Genomic DNA, 27428 nt, shown 5'->3' with positions numbered 1-27428 from the left:
TTTTAGCCTGTAATACTGTAATAGTACATATTTTTCTTAAATGTTTATTTTTTTGACATTATTTAAGACATTTGAATAGCTTAATATGTTTTATTTAGATGTACCTAATGAAACTAGATTTGAACAATAAAAAATTCCAATAGTTATTAGTATTTATGGTTTTAATTAATTTTAATAATTGAACTAGAATGGAAGGTACATTGAGCAAATGGACAAATGTTGTTAAAGGATGGCAGTATCGCTGGTGTGTTCTCGATGACATCTCGGGGACACTCTCATATTATACGGTAAGCATGAAAGTAACAAATAATTTATAATCTATTGGTACAGCCTTAGATACCTAATTATTATTTAAACATGACATATAGAATTGATAAATTATTTTGTGTACACTTTTATTATAAAAGTCACAAATAAACTTGTGAAACAGTGGTTAAAATGTAGGTCTTTTTCTAAATTAAGTAATAACCCATATAATTTTAATTTTCTAACTGAAGTCTTTATTTTTTTTTAAATCAAATTTCTTTAAAGCATTAGAAATGAAATAATTTGATGACAAAACTTGTGCATGTAACATGTACTATGAGAATATATTAGTCTAGTAAGCATAAAAAAAGGAATTAATACTCACCTATATAATTGGATATGACGAATAAGAAATAAAATTACTTTTCATTTCAGTTGTAAAAATAATTTTATAATTGTTTACACTTAAGATTGTAACATAAAATAAATAGGTGATTTAAATTTAAAATGTAGATTAAGCCCAACAATTTATCATATAAAGCAGTTCAATGATGTATTGTATAAACAGAAAAATAATACAAATGTTAGGTTTTCTTTTTAATTATAATATAAAATATTTAAGAAAAATAAATAATATTACAATTTAAAATTTAATGTTAAACAATTTTTATATGCCTACTCATTTTTGTTGGATGTAATTTTTCTATACTTTTATAGGAATAATACAAATGATTAAATATTTATTTAATTTTTTCTACCGAATTCAGCTCTACATTTTTTATTTTTGCCGCGTATGTTTTTCTGTAAAATTTGTAAAATAAATAAAACAATACCATGATGTCTGGTAGCATTCCATATAGGTATGCATTAGGCATGGAACAACTTGATGACAAAACTTGTAGTGTATGTACTACAAGTATTCCAAACTGAATCTATAATTTATAAATAATATAATATAAAATAAAAGACATTCTATAATTTAATTTTGTTATGTAGATAATTACCAGTTGAATAATGGTCACATATTTTTTATACTTAAACGTAAATTTATGATATTGTGGTCCCATAGATGAAAGTTGATAGTAAGCATACATAATAATATGTACTACTGAATTCACTAAAATTGGAAACGAAGCCATACCACCTATAATAAATAGTTAGATTATTTAAAATTTAAAAAAACCTCAATGATTTTTAAACTAAATTTGCATTGTTATTTACCTGGGAAGAATTTAACAGCTGCCCACGCTAAAATAAATGTAGACGCATGATGATAAACATGAAGTCCAGAAACTTGTTTTGTCTTTTTACGTAGTATGAAAAATGCCTAAAATTAAACAATTTTTAATATATTACCTAATATAAGTTTAAAATTATTTTGAATTTAAGTTATTAAAGGTATTCAAAGCATTTTTGTTGGACTCTAAAGTTTCATTCTAACAGAGTACGTTAATGTAGTGTATCATAAATTCATATAGATTCTCAAACTAATATAAATGCTTCTACTTCTATCTAATTTTTTAAATATAGTTAAAAGTAGTCTTGTAAATTATTATAATTAAATTAATAAAGCCATAAATAAAAAATATTTATTTATGTATACATTACAGTGTTTTTATATAATTGGTTATTTACATCTGTCAGTTTTTCTGTTACACACTGTATGCACCTAGGTCTGCCATTAATACCAATTATAAGATAGATTATATTAGTTAAAATTTAAAACCCTCCAGCCTTTTTAATTTTAATTTTTATAAGAATATACCTGCCTATATAAACTATACAATAACATGTCTATAAGTGCATATACGATATGAAGAAGTAAAAATGTATTGGGGTTTGGCATTTGTGTGAGTCAAAACCCACCCATTAGTGATGCCAAACTTACAGTCATTAAAAAAGTTATAAAAAAGTAAAGAACATTACATTTTATTACAATCTGGTTCATTATACCTTCATAGTTTATGAGTTTTAGGAAATTACATTCTTAATAATAACCACTTATTGTTGTATAATATTAAATTGCTTGATAAAATTGTGTATGTTAAAATTGTCATTGACTATCTACTAAAAAGGTAAAAAAATCATGATAAATATTGGGCCTCTAAATTTTATATTTTATAAAGGATAGGTAAACATAAATAATAGAAAAAATGTAATTTATTTCATATAAAAACATTAAAGATCTCTTGTCCATTGTAGGTCAAAAAGTATCCAATTGAAAATTACTGGCAACAAATGTTGCAACAGACACACACAATATAAGTGTATATAAAGAAACCTAAGAAGACTTAAACTTAAAATGCATTATTTTATAATAACTTTATACTCTGTTCAGAATAAAAATAGTAGTCGGCATCAACAAATTTTCATCACTGACGATCAGGCAGAGCCTGTTTTTCATCCCCACCTAGTCATCGATCTACAAACCTGCCGTTAAGTATTGCCACGCCCATACGCGCAACCTGGCCTCCGACTACTATTCTTATTCTAAACAGAGTAAAGATAATACTTACAGTTTCGGCAAATTCAACCAATTTCAACATGTATGTCCACCAAAACAGTTTAGTTAACTACAAAAACAAAACAGTTCAATATATCATCATAATATTTTTTTTTTGGTTCAGTTAAGAACTAGTTAAGAATACATTTTTGTTTATTTTACTTTTTATTAAGTCATTAAATGAGCGATACATCATAATTGTGTGTAATTTTATGTTCTACACACCTCATTTCAAAACTCACAAGACTTGTAGTTCTAAGAAATATTCTTCAAATTTTATATTAGATTAAAAAATGAAAAAGAATAATATTCATTGTGGCTGAATGTAAAGATAATTGCAATGTAAGTGTTATTACTAATTAAATAATCTACAAACATTTAAAATAAATTTAGCTACTTCAATTCATCTCATTATGCTCAGAACCTAAAACTTATACAATATAGTTAATTTTGTATCCATTTGAGCTTATAATTTATATATATTATATATATATATATCATTAAAAATGACTCAACTAGACATTTAGACAACTTGAAATATTGCCACTTTTATAATTGATATCAATTTTATTAGTTACCTATTCAGTTGATGTGCTAAGTGGTCTAACCCAATTTAATTTTAAATTTACAAAAATGAGTTATGTTATGCACATGTATATTATGTATTTCAAGTACATTACAAAGTACAAGTATCATTTTTTTTCCTTACTCTATTTGAGTGTGGTGCATTGGAGTCAACAGGCTCACATCCAAGAGTATATTTAGTTGTCCATCCAGAAATCAAAATCTAAAAATGCAAATCGTGAACAAAGTTAATTGTTTAATAAGTACAATAGTATGTATTACAATAAATGCAAATTGTTGAAAATAATACTTACAAGATAAAAAATTAAGATACATGCTGCCAACTGAACTAAGTTATAAACTTTAATTATTGGTAATAAGTGAAAAGGTTTTCTATTTTCCATAAATTTTGGCCCTAAGTATAACACAAGGTATAAATACACCAATGCACATGCTAATGGTGTTGTGATTCCTTGGACCATAGGCCATTCATTAGTTCTTGGATCTGGAAAAAATGTCATATTATTTGCTGTACAGTAAAGGTTACCTATACTTTGTTTATTGCTTATTAAATAAAGATTTATTATATTATTATACAATTTTTTCATGAAAATAAAACTAACAATCATCCCAAATCATTATATTTTGATAGTAATAAAATAAAAATATAAAGTGTAACGATAAATGAAAGTAACCAAAGTACGTACAAAATTCGAATTACCCAAGAGATTTAGCAGTAGTCTTGCACTTTTGCTGATACATTTTTCAAAGTCCTACAGTGTTTATAATAAATTATTGTACATTACTTATACAGATCACTACCTAGTACTTAGAGGTATTTCACTCATAGAACGGACTTGGGAAATCTCAATACTGATATCGATAGTAAATTGAATAATATGTTGCACTTTTTATTACGCTGTTATAGTATATCAAGGGAAACATTTTGAAATTATATACATTTTGGAGGTGTAATTATTTTATCTCCTCGTAATGCATCCTGAGTAATACTACAATTCAACTGGAACGCACTTGGCCGCTGTGCGATAAAATTAATTATTTTTATGTTTTAACGCTCTCGGAATATTACAAAAATAACATTTCAGGACAAATTCAAAGAAATCTGAGATCTTCAGCTAAATTACTCTAAAATTATAAAATTAATTGTATTTTCGCAGCTTACAATTTAACCAAATATTATAAATATTAAATATTATAATATATTCGAAAATGTTTAGGAAACCTCAGTAAATTTAACATTTTAATGATAAAAGATAATTAGTTTTAAAGTTTAGAACAATTAAATACAATTAACTAATTTGACTTTAAACATTTACATTTTATAAAAAATAAGTGCTAAGCAAATTAATCATTAATTAATTATATAATTAGTTTTTAAATATATTAATTTCAATAGTTATAGACTTTGGTTATACATTTATATGACGTATGTGAAGTGTGTGGTGTCTGGTAAGTGATTTAGTATTATTATAATATTGAAATAATGTCCATGTTTATAATGTAGATAAGTTAATGGGTATTGTGTAATTACAGTGGTTCTTAAACCTTCATGGTTCGCACCTTTCTTCATATAACACCAATCCTGTTTTTTTGTCTATCGTACAAATGTACAATACTAAAATGTTCATACATGCAAATTATCTAAATTCTTAACATAAAAGTGATGGTATTTTGTTTTAAATCCGATTTATCTACCAAGTGACACTCCCCCTTATAGACATCGCGATTCGTGACAGGTCCTCCTCTAGACAGTTATATAATCTTAGTTGTAATGATAAGAATTGATCAAAAACTAAACATTATGTTTTATTATAAAAATGCGGACCTTTCAAAAAAATTCTTTTATCCACCATAGTTTGCAATGCACAGTTTGGGAATCGCTAGTGTAATGTATGATTTGTGATTATTTAATCCATACCACTCGAACAGAAGATAGAACACAAGAAGTAAATACTTCATACCTAAACCTAGATTTTCCTATATTTTTACAATATATTATTAATTATTATTCAAAAGACACATAATCTGTACAACATAAAAATGTATAGTACGCGAATATGTGATGTTGACTTTAAGTACACGAGAAAAAAGTTAGTCATCACTCATCAGCGACACTTTCATAAGATATTGTCATATTGATACGATAAAAGCCCAAAAGTATAAAATCAATGATTGATGATGGCAATCAATTTGTTTCGTGTATGGTAATACTAAGACATTTGAATTACCAGATAATAAAATTACAGAGAATCTCATCGTATACCATTAATAATTAATTTCAGTCCTCATGCGTGCCCATCTGTCTACTTCAGACGCTAATTAAATAGTTATTATTACATTACATTATTTAACCTTGCATAATATAACTACCTATTTAAATACCTACTTAAAATAAACTATTTATAAATATATTCATAAATAAATTAGATTTGTAAATAGAAGTTATCTCAGAATTTTAATTACTAACACAATAACACGAAGTTACAAAAACATAATTTCCTACATTTGTTTTTAGTTCAAGTAACCAAAAAAATACTGAAAATTGTATAGTAAACATAGCTCTGTATTTAACACAGTTTTCAATATTATTTATTATAAGATAAAATATTGACGAAAACGAGAATACACTCCTTGTTTTTGATCAAGTACTAGAACTACGAAGTTGAAAAACATTGTTATTAAAGAGATCTAAATATTCCTAAGAACTACATACTCATTTTATTCTATGTATTTGTACACTGATTAAAAACAAACTGTGGGAGTCGCTCTGTTGTGTATTAAGTGTCTAGTGTGTATCGTCATTCAGTAGGTCACTGTAGTAATGATTGTAATGAATGTGATAAATTTGAATTCCGTGATAAATCATTGTATACTAAAAATGATTCTGAGCTGAGACGGTTGTCGGCCGAATTTCATAATATTATATATTTGTATTTTATATATTGCAATTGGTAACTTATTTTACTATTAGTTGTACGGTAGGTTGAACTAGTATTTGCCAAAAAAAAAAATCGTGCCAATAATCGCATGTATTATGAACCTTGATTATTATTATTATTATATTATTTCAAATAATGAAACTGTTGTTAATTTATAACCCACACCAACATACCATAGAATGATGTGAATAGGTTTGTGGTTTAAATAGCTTAAAATTAATTTAAATATGTTAAAAATATAAACGATTTAGTTGAAAACATAGGTTTTTCTCAATGGTTCTTTTTTTTGTTTTTCCCAATTATTTTGAAAAGTACTGTTCATATTTTACTTATGAAGTTATGACTTCCCTTATTGTTATGTTTTGGGTTGTGAGAACTGTTCAAAGTACCAACTACATCCAATTTGCTATCAGAAACCACCCTCAAAGTTGAAGGTTGAAGTATTCTTACTATTCCTAAATTACTTCACAATAAGATAACACATAATTGTGAAATTAGTTCTAAAATATTCATCTCTTCACCCAGTATCTACAACATAAAAAAAAATGCTTATTCTGCCAACTAAGATACATTTTTTAATTTGAAGTTTTTATACTTAAATAAAGTATAATATTATATTATAAAAAAGAAAACCCAACAAAATTAAGTCATTATCACTGTATGCGAGTTATTATATATTATCCAGGATATTGTGCAATTAATACCTAACAAATTATCTTTACCTAACTTTTCGAATTTTGAAAAATAAATTGTATATAAACCTATAATTAATACTAAATATGAATTTTAAAGTACCTACATATAACTAATAAATGTTTAAGTAGGTAGTTTGGTGTCTGCGGTAGCAACCTAAATCGTATGATATTTTAAACTGTCCTAAAATTTCCAAACCTTAAATTAGTTTTTAAAATTGTGTATTGTAATTTGTAATAGTTATTTTTATTTTTTCATAGTTTAAACTTATATAAAATATTACTTACCTCCATATTGATCGACAAAATCATCTAGCTTTTCAAAAAATTCTTTTGTCACCTCCATTAACTTACGAATCTATAAACTATTTAATAAAAATACTTATTAAACTACCCTATAACATGAATTCCCAACCGTATAAATTAAACTAGAGTGTCGCCACCTACGCGACATGTGTTTACCAGTAAAGTGAATATTTTTTATTTATGTAGACATACTTTATGTCGTCCCCCGCCTACTTAGTTTTAATTTAATTAGCATATAAGTTAGTACAATAATTTTTCAAAGGTACATATTATATAGGTACGTACATTATATCTTTGCGTAACTTCCTTGTCTTTTGAAGTTATGGAACACAACGCATAGGTTACTGTATAATAATTATTATAATATGTCAAACAATGATTTTATCGACTGTTACTTTACTACCTTAATACACGAATATGAACTTAATATTTTTTTAATGTAAATTGTGCTATTAGTTGTTATAACTTTTTATTGGATTCGTCTGAATTATTATTTAACTGGCCGATGTAATTATTCTTATTAATAGTATTTAATAAAACAAATATTATTTGTAATTAAATTATGATAAAAATATTTATCTTTTGATAATAATATACCTGATTGAAAAAGTTATCAGTCTATTTTTATTTGACTTTAAATTATAGAGTGTATACAGTTGGACAACTTTTTGGTGTATTTAAAAATATAAAAGCTTAAAAAACGAATCGTTCTACAATATTATTGAGATATTTAAAATTGTCAACGTTTATTTGAATCGTAGTCAAATTAAAACTATTGCATTCGAATGCCAGCCTTAATATAAATTCCAAATTTTAATTTTATTAGTATGAACATCAAAAATGAATCATTTATCATATGAAGTGATACTTTTAGAGGTAAATACTAAATACTGATTTTCTCAAAAAGTATTAATTACAATAATTTCCGTTCATAATTTTCGAGAAAATGTGTGTTAACCTTTAAAAGAGTTTCTTTTCTTTTATTTTTATTTTATTCTATAGGTTATCCTCGTTTATAGGTTTTAGTATAATAATGTATAAAAATAATCAATTTTGACCACGCCTCAAACTTTAACTCTTATATGATTGTTTTGGCCCTGTAAAGATTTTTTATATATTTTAGTTATATAATTCAAAAGAATTGACTGACCTTATTTTAAATGTTCAAGTTTTTAAAAATCGAATTTAAATAAAAATGTTAAAAATGCGTTGAGTTGTTTTATGTTTATTCTGTCGATTTTTTTTTAATGAGTATGTATATGATATGTTTTTGTTTATGATTTCCATGTTAAAAGTATTAAGTACCTGTGTTTCCATTACATTTATAAGTATAATCTTAAATGGGTACAAGATATGAAATAGATCAACGCCTAATGTCCCCCTTTACAATTGCATTGAATATGTCAATTTTATTTGTTTAATTGTTGGCTTATATAATATACAAGCCACAAAGTGATATATTTATCGTAAGAAACTCATTAAATCTGAAAATACTAACTTTTTTGAAAATATGTTTTTATCTTACAAACTTGTTTTAAGTCGCCACTAAACAATATATTAGGAAAAAATGTTATTTTTTATTATGTTTTTGAGTTGTTTGCTCTTTTGAATGATAACGTACATTCATAGCTTGATATTTCGAAGCAGAATATTACTTCAGTATTTTGATTTATAAATCTACTGATTATAAAAAAATAATTATTAAATACTCATCATAATTCAGACAAGTAATTTATAAATTATGACTTAAAAGTCATAAAACGTATTCAAAGTTTAGATAAGCGGAGTTGTGGACCAACATATTGCGGCGGGGTATTAGAGGTACTATAACTCACTTCCGCTGATTTAAACTTTAAATTCTTACAATTCTTAAATAACTTATCCGAAATTCAATTTATCTAAATCGAAGTTCTCCAAAAAATATTCTACTCAGGAATGAAGAATCAAAAATGCACGCTGAAATACATTTTTTTTAAATAAGATAACTTTAAAGAAATAGTGAACATTTTTTTTTTAGAAATATGTTATTTTTAACGACTTGAAATTATGTGAAAAAAAATATTTCCAAAAATGTTAGTAGTTGTTGAAATAATGTGTGTCTTAAGGACTAAGTTAAATGGATCACTTGGTATACAGCCAGGTAAATGTCTATCTACACATTCATTTCGCCGCTTTAAGAAAATGCTCTACTTCGCCTAAATATATGTATATCATCCATGTTTGACAAATAATTGATGATACAATGTTAATAGTACATGAGTATTAAGTTGTGTAGTACTTTAGTATGTTAAAATATTATCAGTATACTTAAGAGTGTGATTTATATAAATATTGTTACTAAACTTGAACTAGTAAGTAGTAGGTAGGCATATCTAATCTCAATAAATCTTAATAATTTAAAGATTTAGAACAAAAGTAATACAATTCGATAAATCCGCATAAAAATATAACATTTATAGGCGTATAACATTTATTATTACTAAAATTAAAATTATATACAGCAAATATAATAGTTTAAATAATAATTTAAAGATGCAACTTAAAATATTTTAACAATTAATTTATATTAATACTAGCACAATATTACACAGAAAACAGAATAATAATATAAATAATAACGGGATAGTTGTAGTTAACTATTTATTACAATTGAACCCTATAAGAACGATATATGGTTTTAAAATATTTTTATTTATGAATAGTTTAGTTTTAAAATTAAAATCACATTCATATTTTAATTTAAAATGTATAAATATATACTGAACAAACACATTCAAATAGGTATATTTAAGACCTAAAAAATTAGTTTAAAGTTCCATTATTACAATATTTTAAATCAAAGTTTTCGGCCGTGCCGAAAATTTTTTTTAATATAAGCAGTAGCCAGTAAATATATTTATATTGAATTATGACACAAACATTTACAATTTCTTTGTAAAATCCCTTGGCGTAGTAGATAAATGATTCAATTTATTATTTATTATTTAAAAATTATATTGAATTTTACTTAATGTGCTTAATGATTTTATTATTTTAATAAAAAAAATATATCCATGTGTTCATTATATTTATAAATGATTTAATTATTAAATATTATTAAATATTTAATTTATATATAAATTAGAGTTAAATTATTAAATTATATTTATTTTAGAAAATAGCGATAATAAATAATGATGATGATACATAAATTGTTAAATAATAGTTATAGAACTTTTTAAAGTTATACATTTATAATCATTTAATTGCACTTATTAAAGAATAGGTATAGCATGTAAAACTTATAAGTTGTATGATATAATGCCTCTGAACTACATATTATACTAAAAATGAACAATTATTCCTAATCAACTATATGTTTTAAATAATCATTTTTAATGTTTTCCTTTAATCTTAATATTGTTGTTGTTATTATTATTATTGTTTATTTTTATACTCGTACTATTGCGACGGTCTACAGGTTTTTTTTTTATATATGATTTTCTATAAAAGTCGTAAAACATATAAAATACAATAAAAACATTAGGTATGAAAATCAATCCGTAAATATTAGGTACTTGGCAGCTAGGAGTCAAATAAAATATCGAGTTAACGATCAAAATACAAAATTGTACCTAGAAAAAAAAACAAGGGTCAACATTAAGTATATGTATGACAAGTTGTAACATAGAATATGCTAATTATGTGTGTATAATAATGTTAGTATTATGCACATATATTGAAACGAACTCGGACGACAAAAAAAAAATTGTCGGCTATACAATAGTTACAAGAACATTAAAACTCGTGTTTTATTAAATGTTCTTGTTAAAATCTGGAACTGATTTTAAAAGTCTAATTTTAAATATCTTAAAACGTAAGTATTTAAATTGCGTATTTACCATTTGTATGATGGTAATGTACTTTTTGTAGCTGTTAATTTTGTTTTGTATTCCTGGACCCATAGATGATAATAAGTAATATGAATACATAACCATGTGAACCATGTTGTTTAATATAACAGGTATCCTTACAATACCACCTAAAAAATTGTTTTAAAAATGTATAAAAATAATCTCAATTATTAAAAATATCAGTCGCAGAAATGTCAAGCCTGAATAATAATTGAGTTTAATTAGAATTTTAATACATTTTTATATTTTTATATTATTATACCCATTTATAGACACTTATACGTTTTTAAAAATATTTTAATACAGTGGTATATTCTCATAAAGCCATAATTGCAGCCTGACATTTTTATTTTGAATAATTCGGTGATTCGGAGTTCAGAGTTTTAATAGATACAAACAAATTGCAGAGCTTCATTGACTTTAGAGGACTAAAAGATTTAACAACTTAAAATATCAGCTGCATACGAGTCGGATCCCAAAATTAAATTCGCATTCTAGTTAGTAGTTGGGTTTCAAGTATTTTAGGTACTACACTGGTTTGATCCAGGATTTGTTTTGGTAATATACTAGTAAGGTACTATATTGTTATGCTTAAAAGTAATTTTGCGATTGTGGTAATTTCGATATGCGTCATATATTGCGTATTAGAGGTTTGTTTTAAATTTTGCTAACCTCACAAATAGCAATAATGATAAATGTAATTTAATCGAAAATCTCCAATATCACACGATTACGTTTTTTGTAATAATAGGTTCTAAAAAAAAAATGGTCAAATTTATATTACGCAAGTTTCCAGTTTACTTGCGTCAAACTGACCACGTATACAGATGCGCGATACAGTGTTGTATACTTAGCAAAAAATATAAGGAACCCAACTAATCTAGTACTTGAAATACTCCGGGATCCATCTATAGTACCTAGCCCAGAGGTCTTTAACCCGGGCCCGTCTTGTCGTTATTTAAGTTCGCGAACACTTTTTAAGCATAACATATTAACAAGTATTTTTTACATGTTTTTATAACGAATGCGGACCGCGAGATTGACTATGAATAATAGGTGACCCGCTGCCTAAAAAGGTCGAAGACACCTGACCTAGTCTCTCGTAGTACTTAGCCTCCCTAAAATGTATGTTTTTCTACACATCCTTTCCCAAGAAAAATTTCAATATCTAAGTACTTATGCCCTGTACAGCTGCTCCTTATTTTAAATTTTTAAACCGATACATTCTTTAATTATATATTTCTATTGTATTATTATATTTTTGTACTAGGCTTAATTGAATATTTTATTTCTCAAATTGTATAAGCCTATGATGACTATTATTTATAATTATCTTAAAAACATTAGGTTATTACCTGGGTTTATTCTTGAGGCAATCCATATTAAAAAGAAAGTTGTTATGTGATGGTATATGTGAAGTCCAGAAACTTGATTTTGTTTTTTTCGAAGTACAAAGAAAACCTGTAAAAATAAAAATTATGTTTTTATTATTTAGTTTATAATGAATTTAATCTCATAAAAATAAAAATAGTGGTATTGATAAAGAAGTATAATGAATTCTAATAAATGTTCTTACAGTCTCAATAAATTCAGATAATTTTAAAATTGTCGTCCACCATACTAGTTTTGCTGCCTGAAAAAGTAAAATTTATATAAACAACTAAACGCAAATACATTTTATAGTAATTATTACGTATAATGCTGTAGGATCATCAGATACATCTAAAGGATCACACCCCATTTTTGGTTTTGTTTTGAAATACTATAAAATAAATATATGTGTTTTGTGATATTTTATAATGAATCATTTTAAAAATATTTAATATAATAATATAACAAGTTAAGTTATTATTATAAATATCAAAAATTAATTACCTCAACAGTGAGATATATACAAGCCAATATTTGTGCCGTGTTGTAGATGGCTAGAACTTTTCGAAGTGTATAAGGCTTTTTATTTGCCATGTAGTTCGGACCAACGAATTTGACAAAAATAATGTATATTATAGCTAATAATACAGGGATTGCAGTTGTCGACATCATAGGCCAATCTTTAGTTCTCCAGTCTAAAAATTATAAAGTAAATAATACTTGTTATAAATTAATAAATGTAAAAAATCTTACCTGGGTCAATCTGCCCATCAAGGATCTCAAACCACGTCATAAACACCATTTTTACTGTAGTATAATTTTGAAAATAATAATAATAAATTGATTTAAAGAACACCCATAAATGCTGATTATATTTATTTATAAATTGCGTCTATCGAACTATAAAAATATAAGCTTTAATAAGAACCGTGTTCTATTGTGTATTATATGTTCTATATTAGAACTATGTTTAAACTTAACAAAAATGCAACTAGCTATTAACTTGCCATCGATCATATTCTATCATTGACCAATGTTGTGTCATCTTCACGGTTCTGATAAAAGGTCTGGGAAAGCGCTTTTAATATATGCAATACTATTCATGGTTCAAGAAGACATTATTTCCTGCTCATCAAAGATTCATGAATTAAAATCTAAGGTCAAAGACCTCAACATGATAACTTTAAACGGGGTATTCCAGTAAGGAAAAAAATTGTCCTATATTTTAGTAAGAATAGACTGAATATACCTATTTCAGTTTAATTTTGTTTTATTATAGAATAAAGTGTATTATATATATTTGAATGATTATATTTTATTATTTATCATACGAATAGAAAAATAAAATTGTTGGACATGGTGTAGGTAGTTAAAGAAATATAAATGAAACAATTATGAAATATTGATTGTTGAGTACCTATTAACTGAACAAATAACTATACATTTATGTGAATTACATTTGTTAGTGTTTTAAATACATTTAAAATGTACTTACCTTATAGTACCTAAGTCGTTTATTGACATTTTTTTTTATAATTATTCAAACAAGTAATGCACTAAAATGGTGTCAAAAATTAATTTTTTGTCTCGTGACTTCTATAACTTTTATCATGTTAGAATGAATCTACCTTTAAAATAAAAATAAAATATGAGTGATTGTTTAGATAAAGTTGAAAGAATGTTACCATTATTTAACATACTTAGTTTTAAAATACGACTAGTGCACGTATCTTTAAAATTAAATTTAGTAGTTTTCTTTAAACTAGGTAGTGAATTGTGGTGGTTGGAAGCATACTTTTATCAATTCTAACATGCGTATTTGGCTAACACAAAAAGTTGTTCGAAAAATAGTCAATATTTTTTTTGTTGTTCAATATTAAGATTGATATTTACATCATTATTCACATAAAAAACATCATTACCTATTACTTTTATAAATACCCATTTATTCTTTAATGGTGAATTTTTATTTTAGTCTCGGGAAAAAATGGTACGTGGAGTACGCCGAGGCTGTGTTCGTTTAAAAGGAGCTATGATTGGCATTGATGATGAAGATAATCTTACATTTACTGTAACAGTAGATGGCAAAACATTCCATTTTCAAGCAAGGACTCGTGCTGACCGAGAGCTTTGGGTACGGGCTTTAGAAGATACCATACAAAAACAGTTGTTTGGATATAGAGTTAATCAAATACAGGTAATTAAAAAATAACCAAAAACTACTTTTTTAATAGACGGTTTGTATATTAAGAGTTTAAACTTAACTATTAAACTTCACATATAATACCTACCTATTTGACTTTTGTTGTAAACAAAAAATATTTTTCTTATTGTTCATTTGTAGTCTAATGTTGAGTATAATGACAATTTTGTTTACCTCGTTTTAAAATTATAAATGAATTGTTATGAATAATATTGTTGTGGAGTATAATTCTCAACACATTTCAAAAAATTCACTATTTTACATTATTTTTTTTTTGAAATCATACGATTTATTTGTGCATGTAACATTTCGTTTATGTCATAGAATTTGAAATTACGTAACAAAAATTTCAAAATGTAACGTTCGTATAGTAGGTACATCAAATTAATTTTAGCTTATAAAATTACATACCTATATATACTCAAATTTAAACTTATTGTTAACTCTATTCTCATCCAAACTTTAAATACTTAAATACTTAGTCATAATTAATTAACTATTCGTTTGAAATTAAATTTCTATAATAAAAGAACATTTTCTCTTCAAATATGAAATTAAAATGTGCGCTGTTCATTAAAAATGTAAAAAAAACTTAAAAAAATTAAAGATTACAATAATTGTTGTATAAAAACTCCAAGTTACGTAAAAAAAAATATGTCCTTAATTGTTTAAGCTTTTTGAAAAAGTGTGAGTTTACCTTTAAAAGAATCACCTGGAATACTTATTGAATAACTGTTACCAACAATTGATAAATGTTGACTGGTATATAGTGTTAGTTATGTTTTTCAAGCTTTAATTAATTAACAATATCACTGTAACTTGTTAAGTTATAAAAAATAAAATAATAGTTCATATTCACTTTCAGATTAACATTATATATATTCTTAGTATACTGGTTGTGTAACATTCGTAAATTATTTTTTTGTCTCATTTTGCAAAAAAATATGTATTGTTCCTTTTGTGTATACCTATAAAATATAAATTTTATTAATTAGTTTTTCTATTTTTAGAATTGTTTTATTTTATTCACACTATTAACCTTATTGTTAGGTTAATTGAATGGTAATTTATACATTTCTGATTCATGATAGAATATAAAGAGTGCATTGAAAGATAATTTATATTTTTTATGGTATTTAAAAATATAAACATCGTTTAGCTAAAATAGATAGTGCATTCCGTTAAAGTATTGACTATTCAAGTATTGCAGAGTTACCAAGCTTAGGCAGAGTGAAAAATATTTATTTAAAAATTTCTTCTTCTTCTTCTTTATAACACCAGTATAAGTATAGTTAGTAAACCTCATTCAGAGTTCTATTTGTCGGCACATAAGCCGACAAATGTAACTGTATGATCAGATTTTCTTTCACTCCAATTTAACAATAATGGCACATATTTTGTTTCATATAATATTGCCATCGGGTAGGTGTCCAAAGAAAAATATTTTAAACTTGAACACATCTGATATTGATACAAAAATTATTCCCGAATTCTACAAAATGGAAAGATAGAGTACGTGGTGACGCTCAATAGTAATTATAACTCTACAAAAAAAAAACCTGAAACTATTCAAAAGTTTCGCTGGAAAAGTGGTACATTCAAATAAAATGATGACTTATCCTCCTTTGGCTATACAATTAAAAAGAGGGGTATTTGGAATAGCTGCGAAAAAAAATCAGAAAAATATTTAATTGCCTCGCCAACGACATCATAAAAGAAGCCATGCAGATAAAATCATTTTCTAGAAAATTGTACTAATGATAAGAACTAATATATATTTAATTTTGATACTTGTACGTCTTGTACTACCTATACATTATTTAGAAACTATAAAACTTTGTTTTTAAAACAAAATAATTTAACGTATATGTATTATGGAAGAGAAACCTTTAATTATTGTCGGACTGATAGTATAAGAAAACATATGTCTCGAAAGAGGGTGCGTATATTATTAAATTACAGCTATAGAAGTTGGTTTTTATACAGCCATATAGGTAGTATGTAGGTTCAACACTGGTTGCACTAATCCAATTCTGACCTTAATTGCCTTGGTATTATTTTATGATGTACACAGTCTTCCAACGGAAATTTGAACCATTTAGCTCTAGTGTATATTGATTTTTTTTTTAACTAAGCAAATGAAATAGTCTGTTCATAAATGTGCAGCAAAACCCTTAGTCCATGTGTGCTTGAAGTGAAATCTACATCAAAAACAGTAAAACCCTAAATTAAATGTATGTGCGCATACTGTATTTTCAATATATAGACGTAGGAATGATGGGTGGATGTTTAAGTATGTGTAAACCAACCGTTAGAATAAAGGTATTGTGATTATATATTAATTTAATTGTTATTGTTATAGTATACATTGAATAAAATATAGTCGTCAATATAGATATATAAATATGTAACAATCGATGTTATTTTTGTTAGGTAAATAATGATGCTGTCGTACCTACTTTGGAGAGTTTTGATAAGAAATTAGGAGAAGCTGATGCTTATTTACAGCTTCTTATTGAACAAACTAAGGTTTGAATGATTTAAATATCAATAATTTATAAAAAGTATAACAATTATACTATACGTCGGTAATATTTATATATATATGTATTTTATTTTCCAGAATTTAGAAGTAAAAATGAATTCAATGTGTGAGGAAGACAAAGCGCATTGTGAATGTATAATTTCAGAAACTAATGTAAATATATTTTTTTGCATTTATATTTTATTATTAATAATTTACATTGTAAAATGCTCTTATGATAATATGTTCCTATGTATACAGTGTGGGATGTATGGCGTTTACTAATATCCTATATCGGTTGGTTATTTTATCATTTAACACTCATTATTTCAAAGAGTATAAATGTTTTCGAAAAACATTTTTTACATGATTTCTAGTAGTTAACAAACAACACTTTTAAAAATATATTTTTATCCTTACCATCTCTAAGTCTTTTACTTTTTTGAACGACAACGTACATTTTTAATTTCATATTTTAAAGAAGGATATTTCTCTAATTATTTCAATACATGCAAATCGAGTTTAGGACGAGTATGGTTTATCGTTTATGAGGTATAAGTATTTAAAGTTAAGATTTATGGAGTGAAGTGATACGCAAAATGTTGGTCTACTACTTCCCTCATCTAAACTTGAAATACTTGTAACTCATAAACTACTCATCCTAAATTTGATTTTTATGAATCGAAATAATCCAAAAATATTGTGCTTTCGGAGATGAAATGAAAACTGTATGTTGTCATAAAAAAAATTATAAAGATAAAAATATTTTCAAAAACAAATACTTTTTTAATAATAAAATAAATGTCCTAAGTTGAATGAATCGTCCGGTAGGTAAATATAATTATCATATACATGGATAGTAGTACCATTGATCACTTTATATAATATAATATATTCTATACTCACACAGGGTCGTTTAAATGTTACGTTACGAAAAAATATGTAGATCAAATTAACAATTTAGGTAAATCTAAATCTACTAATTTTGTAGAAAACAATTTTAATGATCTTATATACACAGCTTATACCTAGTATTTAAGACATTTTTAATCAAACCACAATGTAACTAATTTATACAAGGTTTTTTCATTACACTTCAGAGATATTTTTTTGTGAGCACTTAAATACTAAAACTCGTGAAACCCTATTAGAAAAAACCTCTTTTTAAAATTGTTTATCAAGCATACTTGTTTTCAAACTTATAATCATGAAGTTCGACGCTACTATTTCGTGACAAAATTCCATGTCCTGTTCAGACAATATATTGGTATTTTATAAAAATATTTTATTTGTGTTTTGATTATTATAAAATTGTTTTTAGAAACTAATGGACCAAGTAAAGCATTCAATTGTGATGTTACAAATAGCTAAGGTGATATTTTAAATACATTCTTAACAACAAATTAACTATCATTAATAAGTAGATATCTATAATAAAATTATTTTAATTACTTTAATTATTGCTTTTCAGAATACCGCATTCCCTGTTAATGGATCATATAGAACAACATCTGTTTCCACAGATTATGATTTCCCTAGTTTAGAAGGTAAACAAAATTACAGAACAATTTATAATAATATATTATCTTTATCTGTCTCTATGTATATACGTATATACTTTATACACAATAATAATATTATTTTTTAAAACTATGCTTTCAGGAGACACGGGTAGTATAGAATATGGAGCTGAATGTGAAGAACGTCCTAGAAGAGATTCTCAACCAATGGATAATGGTAATAACTAATAACTAATAATCTTGATAAATATAAAATGTTTATGTACCTAGTATTAGATATGAACTACAGAGTGATTATTTTAACAGTTAATACGTATTACTTATTCACAATTTACTCGTTGGGTATGGGCTTTCTTTAACAAAACTGTAGAATATATTTTCATATGTAAGTAACAGTACGGATTGTAAATCTCATTATAGAAATAAAAAATATAAATTAAATACTCAAAATCAGAATATTTTTCTACATACAATTTGAACTTTGAACAAATAATTAATAGATTGTATCTAGGGTGTGGATTTTAATGTCCTAAAAAAATACTTAAAAGTGTTCTTTAAAAATACATTTATTACTAATAAGATAAATAATATCATTACGAAAGTGTCCCAAAACGTCAAAAACTATCTTTAAATTAATTTATTAGTTTTTGAGTCATACCAATAAAATAAAATCTATTTTGTCAAAATGCGTGAAAATTCCCATTTTTGCTTAATTTTTTTTAATTTTCCCGATGCTTTTGAAAACTACGGTTTTTTTTTAAAACTCTTGAAGTACCAATTAGATTCACTTTCCTACTAGAAATAAGATTCTAAAATATAAAATCAGATCATTTTTATTGACCCAAAAGTTGATGACAGACAGAAAAAAACACGCGTCATTGTAAAATCAATAGGTATATTCTTTAGGTAGGCTCAGAATCTAAAATTCTCAATTTCACTTATTATTAATAATTGGTGAATTATTGATATTTGATGATTGCATAAATCTATATTACCTATGTAGCTATAAATATTTTTTGTTTAAGCAAGCAACAAAAAAAAAATATCTTTATGTTATCAGATATTCCAGATGTTTCTTACTCTTCGTCTGAAGACGATTTTTATGATGCTTATGAAGACGAAGAAGAATGGTCAAAACCTAGTCGTAAAATTGAACCAGTGCCTGCAATGCGACGGAAGTACAAGAATCGAATACTTGTCGGGTAAGTTTTAAATCATTTAATTGTTCAAGTCATTGAAAATTAAATATAGGCATAACATTTGGCCATAATATGGCCTAATATTGTTGTAATAGATCATTGAAACAAAATTTGGGAATTAAATTTCTAATTTTATTTATAAGTAATTGCTTGAAAACAGAATCGGAAAATATAATATCAAAATTCTCTCCATGCTCATTTACCAGGGAGTCGGTACTGTACCCTGGTTAAGGTGCTGGACGTCATACAATCAGCTGATTATATTGTATTTTGGCCTTGAACTATTATCACAACGTAATCACTCGTCTTCGCACTTACTACTTTCGTATTCGTAGTTCGTAGTTCGTGTAATTATTATTGTATTCGTTTTATACACAAATTCTATCAAAATCGATTGCTACTGGCCTTCCGTCTATTGTTTTATCTTTAATTATATACTTTAATATTATCTACAGATTATCTGTATGTTATAACCAGTGATCGGTGATTTTTATTTCTTCACACGTTTTCTATTTCAAAAAAATGTATTAGTGGTTTTTTGAATATTTGTTTTATTCAACAATTTAGTATTAGCTGCTATACAAATGATTTCCCGTCTTTGGAATTGGGCTAATACCTCACCCGGGAATCCAGAATCAGCAATAACTGCCAACATGGGCCAAAGCCAAAGGTTAAAAATTTACCTAATTACCAAATTGCAATTTTAATGAAACTGATATACATTTTTCAAGTAATAATGATTATTAACATACAAGAGAAATTGTAACTTCTTTAAATTAAGATAAAAGTTGTTAACTTATTAAAGTTCATACTTTAATCATCTTATTTAATATATTTAAATTTATTTAATAATTGCAAGTAATTTTTTTAATGCGTAAATAAATTTATATGATTTAGATAAATAAGATATAAATCACCTATTTGAATTATGATAGTGTTATTATTTATGTTTTTTTTAATTATCCATTTCCATCCATGTCCTATTGTTGCTTAACATTTATTTTCATTTCATCAAGTAACTATTTACCTAAATATTTTTATTAAATGCACTTCATTTTTAAATTTTAATACAGAGGTTAATGGAAAAATAAGCAGTTATTTATAAGCAATTTTCTTAAAATAAATTTCAAAATCTAGTACATAATTATATAACAATATTTACAGTTGATAGTTTATACCTCGGTTTATACAGACCTACTAATAGATAAATGTTAAGTATCTAGACATTAAGTATTAATGTTGAGTGTGTGTTTAATGTTTTTCAAACAATTGTACAATAATTTGATATTTTAATGATAATTTTATATCTCTAGTGATATATTATAATTTATAATGTTTGCATTTTATTTCAAGTAAATAGATTAACACAAACTTATTTATTAATTAGTTTTATCAGTTACCTATACATTTTTACAAAATATTATATTAAATATTTTTTTAAATTTAAACATCTTAACTAAAAATTAAATTGCTCATATACACTTTTTTTGTTGTATTTTATTTAAAAAATATTTAAATATTTGTAGGTACTTTGGTAATAATTATATGTTTCAATTAACATAAAATTTAATCTGTTACCTGTCTTAATATTAAACATTTGTTTACATTTTTTTCTTACAACTAATAATCTAATAATCTGAAATTTATTATTTTATCTTTCTCATAGTGGAAGTGAACCGCCTCTAGAGAATGCTGCGAATTTGACTCAGTCGGGATCTTCAGATTTAAATCAAATATCATCAGACACTACTGATCGGACCATTGCAAATATGCCCAAAAAAAAGGATAGTTATAGCAAAGACAATATAGTTGTACCTACTTATTCAGATGGATCTATAAATTATGATGGTACTATAATTTAATTTCATTCTGATTTAAGTATCATTTTTTTGATTACCTTTTTATTGTTTTATAGCTATTTACGAGGATCAAGATGAATCCGATGGTAAGAAATAGCATATTGATTTTAAAATGTACAATATTTATATATGTGTAATGTAATATACTTATATAGATATTTTTTTTTCAGTTACTATGCAGGGTTCAGTTGTTACTCATCTCATATCTCAAGTAAAAATAGGTATGGATTTAACAAAAGTTGCCCTACCAACATTCATATTAGAAAAGCGTTCTTTATTAGAAATGTATGCTGATTATTTAGCCCATCCAGATTTATTTCTCAAGTAAGCGTTTCTTTATTATTATTTTTATAAGTTCACATTTTTTTTAAACATGTATAATATGTTTATTATGATTACATTTTTATTTTGTTGTGTGTTATTATTATTTATGTATAGAGCAAATGACTTGGAAACGCCCGAAGAACGAATGGTTCAAATAGTGCGTTGGTATTTATCTTCGTATCATGCTGGTCGAAATTCTGCTGTTGCGAAAAAACCCTATAATCCAATCCTTGGTGAAATATTTCGTTGTCATTGGGATGTACCAGGAGTTTCTACTGGAGAATCAGAATGTTTAAGTGATATTACAGCTCAAAATAATTCAGAAGCTCCTGTGCTTAATGAAGAAGAAAACCCTTTACCTTGGACTGATCCTGATCAACTGATATTCCTTGCTGAGCAAGTTTCTCATCATCCCCCCAGTAAGATCAATTAAATTTATTTGTATAATATGTATTAATATTTATAGTTTGTATATGCACTGGATATCTTTTTCAGTTTTTTTATATTTAAATCGATGATTTGATACAAAATCTGCTTAATATTACCTCTTTAAAATGAATTTCATTAAGTATTATTTATCACAAAAAGGTATTTATTTTATTTCGGTACATTTTCAGTATCTGCTTTCTATGCTGAGCATAAGACAAAAAAAGTAACTCTTTGTGCAAATGTTTGGACTAAATCTAAGTTTCTTGGCTTATCTGTTGCTGTTCATCATGTGGGGCAGGGGATTGTAAGATTATTAAAACATAAAGAAGAATACATTTCAACATTCCCAAGTGGTTACGGCAGGTACTTATAGATAACCTTTTAAAAATGAATAAACATTTTACTAACACAATTTGGGTTTTTTTTATAGATCAATACTAACTGTGCCATGGATTGAGTTAGGTGGATCTGTAACTATATCATGTCCACAAACAGGTTATCACTGTGATATAGAATTCCATACTAAACCATTCTATGGTGGAAAGAAACACCGCATTACTGCAGAAGTATTTGGACCTAAGACAAAAAAGGCTTTTCTTACTATTACTGGTGAATGGAATGGTTCCATGGAAGCTAAATGGGCCGATGGTGTATGTATTAATATTTTTCTTGTTAGCAGTTATTGCTGATAAATATTATTATATTTTATATAACATTAGTTCGGAATAGTTATCACAAACAGTATAGATAATATACTCTAATTAAGAGTTAAGTAAGTTGGGTTAGCTGTTAGTTTAGAAAGTAGTCGGTATGATTTGAAAAAAAGAACATTTTATATATCCTAAAAATAGATAAAACATCAGTTATACATCGAGAGTTTGGCCTATTATTATTGGTCTACACAGAGGCGTTTAATAAAATAATTTTCTTCTACCCAATACTAAATAATCTAAAACATTAATGTCTGTGTGTGAATCCAACATTAAAATTAAATGTTTTTGGCAGCCCATTTTTTTCCCTGTGTGGTCCGTTTATTGTTGACCCCTGCTCTAATGTGTTTATATTAATAAACTATTTTATAACTTAAAAACAATGATTAAGATTTGCTGTAAACAAGCGTACATAATCCAAGCCGACTTAGATCTTAAGTACATTTTGGCCACAGGAATTTGTTCTAAGTGGCCCCATTCTGCTACTAAACTATTAGTTAAAAATAAAAAGTTTATTATAATACACAGGGTGTAAATTTTGTTTGTGGTATTATTATCAAACAAATATTCTTCAATTGTCACTATGATCCTGGTGATCTTTATTAATATTAATTTACTATTAATTGATTTTATTTCAGAGAACTGAATTGTTTGTCGATACTAAAGCAATTGAAGTAATTAAAAAGAGAGTTCGCAAAGTTGCTGAACAAGATACTAATGAATCTAGATACATTTGGAAAAAAGTTACTTTAGGACTCAAGTAAGTGTTTTTATTACTATTTAAAACTTACTCAAATTTTAAATAGTTCAATGTTTGTGCTATTAAAACCCTTTGTGTATAATTAGAAAAACCATAATTTCTAACCCATAGTTTAGAGACTATCCTATCATACTGGCATTTATTATATACAATTTAATTTCAATAATTAATAAGATATAATAGTAAATAAAGTAGATTATAATGAATGGCTTTCAAAAATAATATATTAAACATGACTACACAAGTTATCTATTAAATTAGTAGATATGAGAATAAATAAATTTATTCAGGTCAAATATCATTATGTATACAGGGTGTCCCTCGAGGATTTACACATTGTGATATCTCCTAACATAATAAATATAGACTAATTTTATTACAATCATAGAGTTAAAGACACCTACATCTATTTTATTTTTTAATTTAATTAATTTTTTTGGTAAAAGAGTTACAAACATTTTTTTTTTTAAACAATTGAAGATATCCATTTTGGAGTTTATTTTTCTAAAAATGTTGACCTTTCAACGTTTTGTTTTCATTAATTTCATGATATTTTATTAGTTTTTTAGTTTTTAGGTACAACTGGTTTTTATTCGGGTGGCTAGTCCTTGTCCTTCTCTACGGCTTATGTCTTCACGGGTCACTCTATATTTGTTATGGGCAATGTGTACATTGCCCGAATTATTTGAACCTCAAATTAATCTAGTATCAATTACTACTAACAATTATATTATATTGACGAAAGAACAAAATAAAATGTATATATTATTACCAATTTATTATATTCTGTATATTTTAAAGTTTTTACATTACAAATATTTTAAAATAATAACAATAATTATTATGTACCATGTAATATTAACACATAATCAAAACACAGCTTTGCATAATAAGTAAATGCAAGTGTAGAAAAGTAGATAGACTGTAATTCTAAGTTCTATTATAGTAAATCATGCGTTTGCGGTTCAAACTGACTGGCCAGTGTATTGCTCGATACTCTACATTTCCCGTATCATAATATGTATATTTCTTTTAAATTATATAGTTTAGCTAATTGTTGTATAATTTTATTTTGATATAAATTATTATTATTTATTTGTTTGTCAACTAATAATCCAATTATTTGCATTCTTGTTAAAAAAAAGTAAAATGTTGAAATGTATTATATTCACTACAACTTTTAATTTATAATCATTTCATTAATATTACTTGATTATTGTCATAGACCTTATACTCATAGACAGGACATAATAGTTACACGTGTTGACAATATGTTGCTTCCGACAGAGCACACCACATACTCGTGCTGGCAACACATCCATTTGTACAATATACAATTGCTTTTATCATTACTTCTATTATCTAATATGAACACTAATTCTCTCGAACATACCACTCTATCCCAATCCGGCGGCATGTTACGTCTATTAATTTAAGGTCTATGATTATTGTATAATATCTTATCAAATTACAAGACCTTAACAGTATTTATTCCAATTTTTTTTTTAGAGTTGATAATGTAGATCAAGCTAGTCAAGCTAAAGCTGAAATCGAACAAAAACAAAGAAATGAAGCTGAAGCTCGTAAAGAGAGTAATGAAGTTTGGATTCCACGAGTAAATAATATTAATAATATATTTTATTTTCAATTATGTTATTACATTAGAATTCTTTCTATAGCATTTTTTTTTAATGTTTAAACCATTACATGAGTTGGTGTCGTAAGCGTATTGTCCCCAAGTAGTTATTATGTCCCTTCAACTTTTCCATAGCCTATAGTCAGGAGAAAAAATTCTCCTGTAACACCATATCTTTTACGTTTTTCATAGTATACTGACTCCTATATTTCTTTTGGAATTTGAGAACTTATTACCCACATGTTTTGTTTCCGTCTTACAAACGCATAACGTATTAATTTGTATGCTTAGAATAATCCATTTAATTCCGTTATTTTTAATATTATAGTAAATTGATGTGTTATCAAACTTTAAGGTAAGACTAAAGTGCTAAAGAGGCCACATAGAATATTTGTAATTTTTATTGTATAACAAGTTATAAGTTTTTATAACTTTACATTTTTTGTAAAATTTAAAATGCTTATGATTTGCTTTAAAAACAAAATATCCAAAAAAGCATCTGTAGAGTTTTGAATAATATTCTTACATTTAAGTTTTATAATAGGTCAATTTACTCTGATAAAATGACAGAGTAAAATGGATTATTCTGATCTAAAATTTGCTGTTATACATTTGCAATGCATTTATAACATCCTCTTAAGAATTTATACTAATAGAGTAAATCACAAAAAAACATACAATGCATCAAAAACAGATGTTATATTACCTATTTGGAAATTTCTGAACAGGGTCTTGCTCTAAAGCACTGTTTCTTAACCTGTGTTCTGCAGAACCCTAGGGTTCCGCAATTCTCACTTAGGGGTTCCACAAAAGCACTTTATCTACATCATCTATCATTTATACTTTTTTAAAGATAATTTTCATAGGGGTTCCACATAAAAACAATATATTTGTTTGGTGTTCCGTAATATCAAAAAGGTGAAGAAACACTGCTCTAAAGTATACTATTTTGTATAATATAACTACTGGGTAAATATATACACAATAAATATATAGTGTATGTATGTGTATTTTAGAACTCTATATTAATACTAAAATGTTAGTATATAATTTTAAAAGCTATGTATTATGTATATTGAATATTAATAATTTTTGATTTTAGTGGTTTGTCCAGAACGGAGAAAATTGGGAGTACAAATCTCCATTAGAAAAACAGTTAGGTGTGACATTTGAATCAACGCCATCATGACAACCTTAATAACTTACATTAAAAGAAAATCCTAAATATGTATAAATATACAAATTTAATGTATATTCATCATCTAAGTATTCAAAATATGTTTGTTTACATATTTAAAGATGTTTTGGTGCAGTATCAATATCTATATTTTTATTCCCAATATATTTTTATTCGGTGACTTAAAAAGAAAAATGGTGAATAGTCACAATTTTGTTACAATCAAAAGAAAATTATCGTAGTGTTTTATGTACATATGTCTAATAGAAAATTATGTCATTATTGTTGTTACCAGAGTTATTATTTGTATTCACTTTGTATGTGAAGCAGTCACATATACAATTTACTAGCTTATTTTTAGATTATTAAGTTTTGGTACTGATTTTGTTGATATTATTATAATAATTTGTTCATTAAAAAAATCTAATATCATATTGTAAATTAAAATTGGTTATAAGTGTTATGCATTATTTATTTATACACTAATATCAGATGAGAGAACAATATAATATTTATTACTTATCTCATTAAACATTGTGATTGACCTGGTTA

The 27428-nt window shown here is 25.7% G+C and overlaps 2 protein-coding genes across 3 annotated transcripts; one reads left to right on the top strand and one right to left on the bottom strand.

The window, feature by feature from the left end:
- Positions 1-5: 5 nt before the first annotated feature.
- Positions 6-27428, top strand: LOC111035050 (oxysterol-binding protein-related protein 9). Its single transcript, XM_022316544.1, has 17 exons — positions 6-287; positions 14511-14732; positions 17172-17267; positions 17362-17436; positions 18584-18634; positions 18734-18809; positions 18925-18999; positions 19843-19984; positions 21648-21829; positions 21897-21926; positions 22011-22164; positions 22279-22583; positions 22782-22956; positions 23024-23243; positions 23942-24063; positions 25573-25678; positions 26802-27428. The coding sequence occupies exons 1-17, from the start codon at positions 189-191 to the stop codon at positions 26886-26888; spliced, it is 2217 nt and encodes a 738-aa protein (XP_022172236.1). The 5' UTR covers positions 6-188; the 3' UTR covers positions 26889-27428.
- Positions 340-7464, bottom strand: LOC111035051 (elongation of very long chain fatty acids protein AAEL008004-like). Of its 2 annotated transcripts, none has more exons than XM_022316546.1 (7): positions 4021-4460; positions 3628-3818; positions 3459-3536; positions 2763-2819; positions 1468-1573; positions 1251-1390; positions 340-1178 (listed from the first exon to the last, which is right to left on the bottom strand). In XM_022316546.1, exons 2-7 carry the CDS (start codon positions 3793-3795, stop codon positions 987-989), a joined length of 741 nt encoding a protein of 246 aa, XP_022172238.1. In that variant the 5' UTR covers positions 3796-3818; positions 4021-4460; the 3' UTR covers positions 340-986. The 2 variants fall into 2 exon arrangements, with proteins under 2 accessions (XP_022172238.1, XP_022172237.1); XM_022316545.1 differs by lacking the exon at positions 4021-4460 and adding an exon at positions 7254-7464 and having other exon boundaries at positions 342-1178.

This window comes from Myzus persicae, unplaced genomic scaffold (assembly GCF_001856785.1).
Source record: "Myzus persicae strain clone G006 unplaced genomic scaffold, MPER_G0061.0, whole genome shotgun sequence".
Lineage (NCBI taxonomy): Eukaryota > Metazoa > Arthropoda > Insecta > Hemiptera > Aphididae > Myzus > Myzus persicae.
The sequence above is the reverse complement of the archived record's forward strand: the minus strand, read 5'-3'. Positions and strand labels throughout refer to the sequence as shown.

Coding starts and splice junctions, on each gene's coding strand:
- LOC111035050 (XM_022316544.1), top strand. CDS start 189: ATGGAAGGTACATTGAGCAAATGGACAAATGTTGTTAAAGGATGGCAG. Junction 19,985..21,647: donor AAGAATCGAATACTTGTCGG/GTAAGTTTTAAA, acceptor TCTTTCTCATAG/TGGAAGTGAACCGCCTCTAG. Junction 24,064..25,572: donor AAAGTTACTTTAGGACTCAA/GTAAGTGTTTTT, acceptor TTTTTTTTTTAG/AGTTGATAATGTAGATCAAG.
- LOC111035051 (XM_022316545.1), bottom strand. CDS start 7,311: ATGGAGGTGACAAAAGAATTTTTTGAAAAGCTAGATGATTTTGTCGAT. Junction 1,391..1,467: donor AGCTGTTAAATTCTTCCCAG/GTAAATAACAAT, acceptor TATTTATTATAG/GTGGTATGGCTTCGTTTCCA. Junction 1,179..1,250: donor ATGTGACCATTATTCAACTG/GTAATTATCTAC, acceptor TATAAATTATAG/ATTCAGTTTGGAATACTTGT.